The sequence below is a fragment of the Anomalospiza imberbis genome, chromosome 3 (assembly GCF_031753505.1).
Source record: "Anomalospiza imberbis isolate Cuckoo-Finch-1a 21T00152 chromosome 3, ASM3175350v1, whole genome shotgun sequence".
Classification (NCBI taxonomy): domain Eukaryota; kingdom Metazoa; phylum Chordata; class Aves; order Passeriformes; family Viduidae; genus Anomalospiza; species Anomalospiza imberbis.
This window is the reverse complement of record NC_089683.1, coordinates 54,738,094-54,750,755: the sequence shown is the minus strand read 5'-3', so window position 1 is coordinate 54,750,755 and position 12,662 is coordinate 54,738,094. Positions and strand designations below refer to the sequence as shown.

Genomic DNA, 12,662 nt, shown 5'->3' with positions numbered 1-12,662 from the left:
GTGAGTCCCATCTCATCAGAGCCTGTGCCAAGGCACAGAGGAGGATTTGCCCACCAAAAAGGCCGACCCACTGCTGCGCTCCTCTGGCTGTCACTGGTTGATAAAGTGTGACCGTGGAGCTCATGGCGTCCTGTTTAAGGCCCAGCAGCTCTGAGGCAACTCAGTCAGCAGTGTCCTTGCTTGACATTATCCCTTGTTGTGATTTTTGTTATGAGAGCTTGTCATTTAAAAAAAAAATAAACTTTTTTTTTTGGTGTGTGTATGAAAAGTTAAAGCAATCACCGAATACTCTTGCTATTCAGTGAAATAGATAACGTACAAAGCAAACGCCGAACACATTCTTTATTTTTCTTATTGCCGTGCCGCGCGTGTCACACGGCAGCCTCGGGGCGCGGCACTCCGCCCGTGGCAGCTGACCCGGGGCCGAAAGGGCAGCGACTTTTCTTTAACTGACGGATTTCTCAGCGACACCTTCACACCAACTCCAGCCTGGCCGGAGGACGCTGGTTTCCCACACCCCGCGGCGTGAGGAAGCGCACAGAGCTGTAAAGCGGGCGCGGCACGGCTCCCGGCGGCCGCTCGCTCCCGCCGCCCTCGCCCGCGGCGCTCCCGGGCCGGGAGGAGGCGCACGGCCCCGCCGGGCCGCAGGAAGCGCTGCCGTCACCCGGCCCTGCCCCGCTGCGCTGCCCGCAGGAGGCTGGGCCGCGCCGGGCCGTAGCCGGGCCGCCCCGCTCCGCCTCGGTGTCTCCAGAAGGGATGCGGCGGCGAGCGCCATGAGCTGGCGGTCCGGCTCCCGCGGCGTGGTCCTCACCGCCTACCACCCCAGCGGCGGGGCCGGCGACGCCCCCGGCGGGTGAGTGGAGGTGCGGGCGGGCAGCAGGGACGGGAGGAGGGCGCTGCCCGCGGCAGGTGCGCTCGGCGGGGGCGGCTCCGGCTGTCGCGCCGCGGAGGAGGAGCGCAGCCGGCTCAGCGGGAACCTGTTGCGCGGGAGAAGGTGTTTTCTCCGGCCCCGGGGCTAAAGGGTTTGCCCAATTTTGCGCTTTGTCCCGCAGCTCCCAAACTGTTTTTCCTTTGTTGGTTTGGGGTTTTCCCCACCCCTTTCTGTAATACGCTCCGCGCGTCGAGGAAACCCCATGAGTTTTGCTGGTCTGCCGAGAGCCGAGTGCCAACAGCAGCCGCCGGCTGTTGTTAAGGCGTTTGTATCCAAGAAAATCCCGTGGCCGTCCGGGTTCGTTGTCGGTGTTAAACCCGAGCTATTCTGGCCGGTGTGGTTTTAGGCTCGGAGAGGGGAGGGCTTGTGTGTCGCAGCGGTGACTGCTGTCCCGTTGCCTCGGGGGCGCTGGACGTCAGAGATTTTGGGATCAGACTGTCGGTGGGATGCTGTGCGTAGATTTTCCTGTAATCTCCTTGTGGTTTACTACGTTGTATCTTTGTAACTTGTTTTTTTTTTTTTGTTGGTTTTTTTTTTTTTTTTTTTAATTTCATTTTTTATGTGATAAACGCGAAGAAGGTGTAGGTAATAATGAGACAAACTTTAAAAGCATTTGTCATTGAAACTGATAATGGGCAAGAAGCCGGTGTCACATATATGAGGGCTGAGGACCTCGTAGTGCCTCACAGCACGTTTGATATAGGCAGAAGTCACTGCTGGCTTTTCCATAGCAATGACCAGAGGGACTGCTGTGTGAAGGACTGACTTGTGTTTATGGCCCATTCAGTCTTGCCTCTTCCTTGCTGAAATTGTCAACAAAGGTCCCATTGATAAAGATGGGACTTTTAATAATGCTGAGAAGCCAGCTGAAACTGGGAAGGTATTGAAACTGGCACACTGTTTCCATGTGTGCATAGGAAGAGCGTGTGTGATCAATGAGATAATAGTCTGATTAAAAGAAGATAGCAGGCAGTACAGTGGGTCACCCTGGAAAAAAGATAACTGTGACCTATCACACCAAGAGTCCACAACAAAAGCAAGGACTGAACTGAGAAATACCTCTTACCCCATGTTAGAACCACAAAGTTCTCTTTTGGTTGAGGTACTTCCTTCTCCATGACTAATGTTATTTATCAGCCTCACTTGAAGTCCTGGTATCAACTTAGCTACACCTATAAGGGCCTGCAGACCTGGCCATTTCCAATGGAATACAAAATATGTATATTTTTTCAAGAAGTCACAGAATCCAAAAACTTCTCTGTTATTATTTGTGGTGTTTCTTTGCCTCTCATAACTCCCATCAAACTCCCCATGGATGTGGAGAGATAAGTTTAAAAAGTGCTTTCCCTTCTCCTTGGGATAACTTCTAAGTAAAGATCTGTGTATCTGTAGACTGTTATGAGGCCTGGGACACATGAGCACAGTCCCTCTCTGTGTCTTAAGAAACTTGTCTCCTGTGCTAATGCCCACACCATTAGGAACAGCAATCTCATGAGAGTCCAGCTCCTCTGCAGCTGCTTCTGTGGACAGCCTTCTGAGTAAGCTGGGACATTGCCAAGCAAGTAATAGCAATCCTTCACAAATTCTTCTGGTTTGGGATTAAGAGAAGGGGAAATAAATGGGAAAAGTGGTCTCATTTCTGTAATTACAGCAAACAAATGTGCATGTTTCAGCTGTGCAGAGCAGAGGATTCCCACAGTTAGTTTGCCTGACTTCCACCACAGCAGTAGTACAGCTTTGCAGGCCATGTGCATTTGCCACTTAGCTCATTACACTAAAATCTTAAATAGCTCTCTGCCTTTCTGCTGTGCCACTCTAAATTTGAACCTTAGGTCTGTTTCTGCTCTTTTTATTAACAAGGATCTCAACTCCATGGTCCTGGTTGACCCACTCTCTTCTGCTGTGCATCCCCAGTGTCATCCCACTTCTGAAGTGATAGAGATTGGGAGTATTTTCATGGGAACAGAGAGGGAGGGGAGTGGCCACTTTTGGTTCTCTTTTGGTCTTTTTAGAAACAAACAAACAAAACTTTCCTGAAATGTTGTAACATTTCTGTGGGATTTCTCTCCCATCTGCTCCGCCCCCTGTATTTCTAACTACTTTCCTTCTTTGTCAACATTCCCAAGATGTGCAGAGCTGCATGATACTAATAATGTCCAAACCCATATAATTCTGAAATATTTAATGGAAATAAGTTCTTCTATTAGGCTTTTCACAGTGTGCAAGTGGACCAGTTCTGCAGTCCAGATTTTGTATTTTGTTGCTGATGTGAAATTGAGATTACTTTGCCTTTTAAAAACATAACAAAATTAGAACAGCTTTCAGTTAGCTAGGTTAGCATCTCGCTACTAATTTGAAAACGCTGTACATTTTTACAGGGATCAGAATATTAGGAAGCCAGTGTAATATGGTACCAGATGTAATAAAGCAGCCCTTTTGGAAAGATTAAGAGAGAAGCTATGTTGAATTATTTTTTTCATAGGCATTTAAAACAGTGTGTGTTAGAAATTGCTTTATCTTTGGAGGGAAGTGTGACACTGGTACCTCCTGGAAAAAGCAGTATGCTGGCTGTGCTCCAAACTAAGTGACATCGTAGGAAAGAAAGAGCTATTCTTCCTACCCATGTTTTTTCCTTTAGGCATATGAGAACTCTTGCTTTGTAAGACATACATTTTTACTGATCTAATAGATTGTTGAGCTACTTGTCTATTCTGGGGGTTTTTTGGTCCTTTAAAGGCACAATGAGTCTGTGAAATACTTTTTTTGTAAAGGCTTACCTTACCATTGGTTCAGTAGGCTAAAATCTAGAACAGCCTCAGTGCGATTACTTCCAAGTATGTCAGTTTAGGAATATTGCCTTAACAGTAGTGATGCATAAAATAGCATCAATAGCATCAGAGCTGCTGTCTTTGCATAGAGAAGTTTATTTTGCTGTAATGTAGCAGTTAAAGAATTATCTTTATATGGTGTAGATACTGGTTGTGGGTGATTTCTGTGGTCTACCTAAATATTTATTAAGTTTGAAAACTTTCTTGGAGAAATCAAAATTGTAGGATACACAGTATTCAATTTTAATAACAGCTCTCTTTTCCCTGTTGCCTTAATTCACTTACTTTTAAGTTTTAACCTGTTAGATTCAGTAATGTCCTATTGGTTGTCATGCTACTTGCATTTTGGTGTCATCTCCTTTTCTTCATGGTTATCCATGCACAAAATTTTAAATAATTTCTGTCTTTCTATGGAACCATTTCTTATTATATGGGCTGGGGAAACCAAGAGCAAATCAGATAGGTTTCAGTCCAAAACTGTTTCAGTGACTGTAAGTATTTCACCCTCGTACATGAAAAATCCAAACCTGTAAGCATGGGTTTCCAGTGCCATTTAGGTTCCTTGGGAATTTTACCCCATCTACTTTGGCAGAAAGCACCACAGGTCCTGTGTCATATTTGCCAGCCACATATAAGTGTTTTAGATAACATTCTCCTCATATGGCTGCGTGGGCTTATGCTCAGGAATCAAATGCCATCCAGAGAGTCTTCTACAGGACTATTTCTGTCCTGAAGAGTGAGTGAATGTGTGTGTGTATGCAAACATATGTGTTTAAAATGTTTTTTGAATGTGATTATAAGGCTGAGACCAAGCCTGGCGTATTCAGTGCATGAGGAATACATTTTTAAAAGTGAATGCATGTAGTATGCATGCAGAAGTAACTGAACTGCACCAACACACCAGTGCATGAAGCAAATAAACTTCTGCTGCATGGCATTTTCAAGATCCCAGCTTAAATTGCAAACCGAGTAATAGATAAATGATTCTGAATATGTTGGCCACTGGAGGTAGAGTTGTTTTCCTCTCCATACCTCTCTCCTATTTGGGATGTTGCTGTTCCATGTTGTCTCCTGTGCTACACCACTTTGTCATGTGACAGCCTCCCTGTATCTGTTTCCAGTGAGTCACCGTGCTTGCTCACCAGCATGTGCACTTTTGCTGCCACTTCAGTGCACTGCATTAACTTACATTGGAGGACCAGTTTCCATTTTGAAGCTTTTAACCCAGTGCCCGTTTAACTTCGTGTATTTCCAAAGAGCTTGTAAATCTTTGTATGGCTGATAATTTAAGAAAGAGTCCATTGTTTCATAGGGCCTAGGACATGTCTGCTCCTCCTCGAAGGCTCTGCAGTTCTATGCACTCTCTCTTCTTTGCCTTTTTAAAACCTTGCATTTAGTTTGCTGATACTAAACTAAATGCAATATTTAACTCATTTTGCTGATACTAAACTAAATGCAAGATTAGAGAACAATGACTTGAGTTTCCCTGAGATGGAACTAAACCCTGGGCCAGTTCTGGAAAAGAGTGTTGTAAGAGAGAGGATTGCTGCCTCCTCAGGTCTCCTCTTTTGAGTGGCACCTGCTATTCAGGGCCTGCAGCCTTTGAGCTTCACTGTCCTGCTTTGTTACTGAATCCACCTGACTCTAGGAGATACCAGCTGAAGCTTCGGTCTCTGTGGCAGTGAAACTAGGCAGTCTCAGTTGGGTTTTGTTGTAGAGAAGTGCCCCTTTTTGTGGGTTAGTGTATAAGTCTGCATAAACAAATGTATTCAGTTTTATATATCTTTGTTAATATGGGCTTTACAGACTTAGTAGTGGTAACACGTGTTCAGCTTTGGGGACAAGCAAGGGACATAAAATATTTGGTGTTTTCTACAGACAGCTGTGGTCTAAATCACTTGCTGTTTGATCTCTTAGTAAGAAACTCAAATTACAGATGTCATTTGAGCATGGAGAAATAACAGATTTCTGCTGTAAATTGCCCACAAGATATGCCTTTTTCGAACATTGACCATTATAGACATTACAGATCAACCATGCAAGTGGAGTTTATTCTTTCCTTACTGGAATAATCTGCCTGTTCAAATGTTTGCTCGGTTTAATCTGAAGTCTTAATAGTTTGTATCTTAAGCCAAGAAGAAATCTAGTAGTATGTGCAAAATCATGCCTTTTTCCAAGGTCATTTTCCATCTCCTTTATTTCAGAGAAAAGTTTTCATTCCTTTCCCCTTCTTTTCCTACCAGTGACTCACTCTTGGAATTGAAAACAAGTGAAATCCAGTGTAAAGGAGTACTGTGAGGGGTACATATAATGCTCAATGTACAAGCAGCAAACTCACAAGCTAATGACTCACAGCCGCCTTAAGTTGGTGGAGCATTTTGCAATTTCATTTGCAATCTGCTTGCACAGAAGGGATTCCAGGTCCCTGCCCCTGTCATCCCAGCAATTGTTGTTCCTAACCCCTGTAACCTTTCATGATGCTAGTATATGGATGGCTCAGCACAGTACCTTCCATGTGTTGCTTTGCTTCTATAAAAGCAGAAAGAGCTATCTGCAGAGCAAAGATCTATCCCACTACAGCTGACTTTACAAAACCATCACAGTCTTTTTATCTGCTACAGGTTTTGCATGAGCACAGTCTTCATCTGACTGCATTAGAAAGATCTTTCTTGCCCTGGGTTTGCCTGCTAATTTGAACGAAGTTCATTGTCCAGTGCTTGCCAGCATCTTCAGGTAGTGCTGACAGGCAGCAAGTCACGAAGTTGCTTTATTTGTGTCTTTTGTACTTCATGCATGTATAAGTATGGACTATATGGCAGCCCCTTATTTGTTGCTTGGTTGCTGATGTATTAATCTCAGTAACTTGATCTAATGACCACAAGATGTGGTATCCCAGCATTTCCTGTTTCCTTGATTCTGGATTTCTGCTTCATGGGGTTCCCCATCTTCCAGTTTGCGCCTTATTTCTGCTTTGAATTTATCTTGCTCCTGCCTTTGGTTCTTGCTATGTCTTGCCAAATGATTAAAAAGCCCTTCTAGTGCCTGTTACCTATGGTCAGCTTTCCACTCGATTTTATCTTGGTGGGTGGAGCAAGTGATTCTCTTTGAGCCTTTGTTTCTTCAGTCTGAAAATCTTTTTTGTGACACTTTTCTTCATCATTTTACCACCCCATCTTTACATTTGCCCTCCTACTTTGCTTCTACTGCTCAGTATTCTCTCTTGTTCTGTGAAAAGAGATAATATTTGATGAAACTTTTTTTCCCCTCTCAGAGTGTTTCCTAAGGCTTGTTCTGAACCAGCAGAAGTTTTGATGTGGAGTGATGGTGGGTGCAGGTCATGGTCATAGTAGGCTGAGATAAATGGGTACTGAAAAGAGTGGGGAACACCCCTGAAAGTAGAGTTTCTTTACATCTCTCACAGCTTCCTAATATTTTTATTACCCTGGAATTGGCATTTCTGAGTTGACTGAAGTAGGTTGAGCTGGATTAACAAAAAATTCAACTGAAAGCAGTATTTTTTGTAAGTGTTGTTTTTGGGCAGATTAATTCCTTAATCTAACTCAGCAAGTTACTGCATCAGTGATGGTGCTGGCATAAGGGGAGTGAAGGAAACTCCCAGGAAAGGAGGGTTTGGCAGAATCCTCTGGCAGTAGCCTACATCTGTGCCAGCTTAATGTGATCACTGTGGGGATGTGATTTCACAAGTTAAATAATTTTTATGAGTCCTAGTAGTGGCTATGGCCACATACTGTGAGAGGCTCGTCTGAAATAATTTAGCTCCATTGGTTCAGTTTTGTTGAAAAGATATTTGATGGCTTAACTTTGTACTGGCAGGTTTTTAGTCTGTTTAGGTACAACTTGTTGTTTAACAACCCGTCTAAAGCTTGTGTAAGCTTCATCTCCAGCTCATTTAGTCCTGACTCATGCTGTTCAGTGGTTCAGTCATATGTACAGCCTCTACCTGCAAAAGGCAGGCTGTGATGTGAGAACAGATCCTTGGAATCCAGGTGTGTTGCACTGCAGGGAACACCTGCACTCCTCCTGCAGAGCTGCCTCACCGAAAGAAACAAAAGCCCAGCTTGGATTCACACAGACTCTAATGAGATAAATAAAAGTGCAGTTTCTAAATTATGGTTGGTCATCCACTGATAAGCTCTTAAAAGCTTGCTGATCTGTGCTTTGTTTAAACACACCTTTCCTGGCTCTGAACTTTGCACTAGAGAGATTGCTTTGGTTTCTTAGTGCCCAAGGTAGTGCATGAAAACAGTATTGGGAATGAGAAGTATAATCAGAATAGCTTGCATAACTTCCTATCAGAAACACAACCTAACTTTGAATTTTAGTAATATTTTCTGGTTTAGAGTAAAAAATACTAAGATATTAAATATCCAGGACATTTTACAAATATAAATAATTGATAATACTATGTACTAATGAAAATGTCCAAACATCTGTCCAGTGCCTGTCTTCCCTTTTCTGAAAAAGGTATTTACACTGTGATGCTTGTTCTCCCTTGAGGTGAAAGCTGAAAAAGGGATGGTATTTCTTTGAAATCCTTACTGTGGATGGTACATACAAGGACAAACTAACACAGAATCTATTTTTCTCCTAGTAAATAGGAGCTGCTTATGAAATTTTATGGGAAGCGATGAGCTTCATGCTGTGAAACCTGGTATTTGACACTTTGGACTTGAAATTAGAAAACAGTTTATGAAGATATATGGTATTAAAATTCATGTGATTTCTCACAGTGTTCAGGTTTTTTTGGTCTTGCTTGAGTTTTTGAGATAATTTCAGAGAGGTTTGTCATCCTGTATTAGGGAATATAAGGAAAACAATAATTTACGTGTTTTTGCTCATGTCTGTTTGCAGAATTATTTGATATAGATCTCAGTAAACACAGACCTCAGTATAGCTTGTTAAAATTTCTCTTAATTTCAAATATATGTGGAAGCTTAATCTCTGACATTCATATTAGGCATAAATTGAGTTTTGGTTGTATGATTTTGCAGAAGTTGCTAAACTGAGATCAAGTTAGTTAGCAGATGAGAGTTAGCTAGGGTGAAAAAATGCATCTGGAGCCAGACTGTTGGTCAGCACAGGGCTGAGCCAGCGAGAGGTGGGGCATGGGACACAATGGAACAAGATGAAGTGGGGTGACAAAGCACCCAGGATGTACAACCTGAAATGACAGGTTTTTCAAAGGGAGTACTGTAATCTTAGCTTGTGTGTAAACGTTTGTAGGAGCCTGGAACCAGATTCTTGGCTATCTTGTAGCAACAGAAGTGTTCCTTTCTTATGAATGGTGGGTTTCTTCCTGGAAAACAGATTACTGGGCTGTGTTGAGTGGTGGCACATCTGCACTGCACTATGCTCAGACTGTAGCCCAGCACCAGCATCACCCCATCAGACAGCTGTATAGCTGTATTCATATGAGTTTGAGCCTAGGCTGAGAAACCTGCCCTTCATCCTACCTTGGTCTTTAGCTTTCTGATTTCATTTTCCCCCCCTGTGTGGGAGGGTGTGGACACAGGTGCACAGCCTCTGATTCTGGACAAGGTTGCTGCCTTTTGTATTGTGCTCTGTTATGTTAGTCTCCTGAGGTTTTTTGAGCACCTATTTCTTTCTCACCCTCCAAGTTGTCACATAAATATAAAAATGTATAAAGTATAAAAAAATATAAAAAGCATAAAAATGTAATACAGATGTGATCCAGAGGAGCTTCAATAGTTAAGAAGTATTTCTCCAGGTAGATTACATTGCACAAATCACTAGGAAGAGATACTGTTCTTATTTTGATACATTACTTACTTTTTAATTGAAAGATACATTTATGCCAGTGTAGTCTTTGCATACTTATGGAATGATTTTCTGTCTTGTGTTAAGAACTTTTAGTCACTTGCCTATAGTTTAAGTTATAGCAATATTCCTCTGAAGACTGATGAAATTGATCTGAGTCAAAATATTAGTATGAAGCTAGATTTTTTTACTTAAGGTGGAAAATTAAAATTCTTCAGGTGAACATATCCCAAAAGCATAAGATATTCTTGCAAGTAGAATGAATACTTTGCACAGTAACTAGTAAGAGAATTGTATTTTAAAGCTTTGATTTTTATTGTTAACTATTACTTTGATTGTGTGCCTTGTTGTTAGCTAGCCAGAGATGAACCTTTGTCCCATTTCAAGCTGCTGCTCTCACAAGAAACCATTGCTAGTACTTTAAACAAGGAAATGACTTAAAGTAAGTCCCAACATGCCTTGTCATCTTCAAGAAAAATACTTTAATTTAGTGATACGTGAGCTGCCCTGTAGCTGACCTCACTAGCTCTGGAGGTGTGGAGCATGAGTTTCCCAGGTCTTTTTCCTGTCCCCTAGTACAATGTATCCATCACTGATAGCAGTCTGCCTGGGTCAAAAAATTGCTTGGCAGTTTTACCTCAGGAAGTCCGCCATCACCAAAAACTTTTCAAGCTTTGTGAGTCCATGTGTTATCCAGTTTGCTTCTAGCTGGTTGCCTTCAGAGAAGAATGTGTGAGTGGGACTGCAGTGAGTTTTCATGGGATGTTCAGCTGTTCCAGGCTGCTAACAGGAGATTCATATCTATTTAGTTTCTTAAGGAGGAAGCTTGTGACCTGAAGAGGGTATTGCTTTATGTTTTTCCATTATGGAGGATCCCTCATGCCACAGGTTTTGCTTTCTCAGAGCATCTGCTTTGCATGTTTCTTGCAGTACAGGTGGGAGTTTGCCTGCTTGTTATCTGCCTGAGTGAGCTCTTCATAATACTGAGGAAATTGTTAAAGTTAAGGAGATATGAGTACCACATCTTGCATGTTCTTGCATGTTCAGCCAGGTACACCAGGGTCTGCTGGCCTCTGATTTTCTGGCTTGATAGTTTGGAAGAAGGGCATATCCAGTTATGGCAGGCTGGTGGGACAGATGTGACCGTGTATACTCTGGCACCCTTAAAGGATGCCTTGCAAGAGGATACATTAGGATACTAATTACCTCTGGAATTAAATGGGATTAAGAAAAAGCTAATTATAAGGTCCATCTCAATTCCTTTGTACAGTTCTGGGAATTCAAGTCTTCTGCTGTGTCAAGATTAATGAGCAATATGTTTTGGGAAGTAGCCTAATTACTCAAAAGATGACTGACATAATTTGGATGTCTGCTGGGGGAAAAAACCTAGCCGTTGGCTGGAGGTGCTGTGCTGAGGTGATGCTGCTGCTGTTTCCATGGATGTAGACCCATCGCTATCTCTGAATAAAGAATTCTTCTCTGCTGTGGCCTCAGAGAGTTAACTTTTGCACTGGGCTGGTGGCATGATTCAGTTGTACGTTTAGTTGGCTCTACTCAATGTTACCACGCTATCCTCTGCGAGTCCTGGTAGCAATTTCCCATTTAATCTCCTACTAAAGAGCCACCTTTGCCCTTCCCCTGGATTGGACTGGATGTACGAGAGGCTGGCTGCCTTACTGCTGGTGCTGACTTGGTGGAGCCTGCCTGTAAGGATGGGGAGATCCCAGGGTCTGGCACATGGTTGGTTGGGGTTTGAATTTAGGCTGCTCTGAGAAGTGTTGGCCTTATGTGAGGTGAGGTGACCTGGAGGTGTTGTGCTTGGGGGCACCTCCTGGGGCACTCTGAGGTTGCACAGGAGTGAAGCTTGTGTGGCAAAGAAGGAACTGGAGCCAAAGCACTGCTTTGTTACTCTTGGTGAAGAGGCAGCTTCATTATGTCATTGTTTAAAACAGTAGTGTACATACTGGTAGTAAAGGTCATATTTATTCTGAGAGGGCATTGTACAAATAATTCTAACTGATTTACTTCACAGTGAGGTACCATGAGACAACAATAAAGGGAAAATTAAGTCCGTTGCCTAGAGCGTACAGTCAATGAAAATATCCCTAAATTCTTCACTGGACCTTCCTAACCTTCAAAAATGAAGGAGATTAGAGCACGTGTGGTGCAAACACTCAACAAGGGTGGCAGAAGCTGTAAAGTACACACACCAGTTTTGCATTTAGAGAACTGAGAATTGGAAAAATAGTATAATTTAGGTATATGGGCATTTGTCCTTCTTTGAAAGTCTCCTTTTCATCTTTATGTTAAAATGTGTTGTAAATTTCCTGTTACAGAGTTTCTACATCAATTGCTATTGCTCTGTTGACTTTCATTGTAGGTTTTAAACCATTTTCATGCTGACAAGTGTGTGATTCCATTTCTGTGTCAGTCTGTCAGCACTTCTATATTTCTTTACAAATGACTTTGTCCAGGTGCTTTATTTTGGCAAAGGAATTATTCTTTATCCTGTGAGATAGAATTGGCTGCTTATATGATCAAGTATTTCTTGTATCTACATAAAATTTTAAGACTGCAAGTGTGCATTTTCAGTGCAGACAGTATTAAAAAGGAGTTTAATTTAATATCTCTGGTAGGAAGGGATTTAACTGTGTCACCCTGCCTGAGCTCAGAGGATGTATTTGTTACCCAGCTCTGACCCAGAGATGTTCAGTCCCCTCATCACCTCCCTTTGCTGTTGCTATGTACTGGTTCCCTAATTTTTTAGAGTGTATGAGTGCTCACTTCAGTGCTGGAAAGCCAGCAGGATACTGCCCAGTGTGGTGAGGTGTCATGAGGGCTGGGGACAGGACAGAGTGTTCAGGTAGTGCATCTGGGAAGCAGGGAGTGAAGGACTCATGGGGCACCCTGCAGCTTCTGCTCTGGTTTGCCTCACACCTGGTTCCCTTCGCTGCCTGGAAATGTCTGTGCTGTCTGCACCAAGGTCAGGCCCATTCAGGGTGCCCTCCCTTCCTCCACCTACCCACTCCCTGCCCTTTCCCTCAAACTGCAGGCTTAGGTCACTGTCATAATAAGAAGATTTCAATTTAATTGAAATGGAGTTT

The 12,662-nt window shown here is 42.9% G+C and overlaps 1 protein-coding gene across 3 annotated transcripts in view; it reads left to right on the top strand.

The window, feature by feature from the left end:
* The window catches only part of ARHGAP18 (Rho GTPase activating protein 18), an 89,620-nt gene that overhangs the window by 26,035 nt on the left and 50,923 nt on the right, over positions 1-12,662 (top strand). Inside the window, exon 1 of one of the 3 annotated variants that reach the window (XM_068184429.1) lies at positions 683-853. The exons of 1 other annotated variant lie outside the window; for it this stretch is intronic. In XM_068184429.1, the coding sequence (XP_068040530.1) occupies positions 774-853 (80 nt within the window). In that variant the 5' untranslated portion in view covers positions 683-773. Of the gene's footprint in view, positions 1-682; positions 854-11,243; positions 11,265-12,662 lie in introns of those variants that run through there. One more of the 3 variants, XM_068184432.1, reaches the window with a different exon arrangement.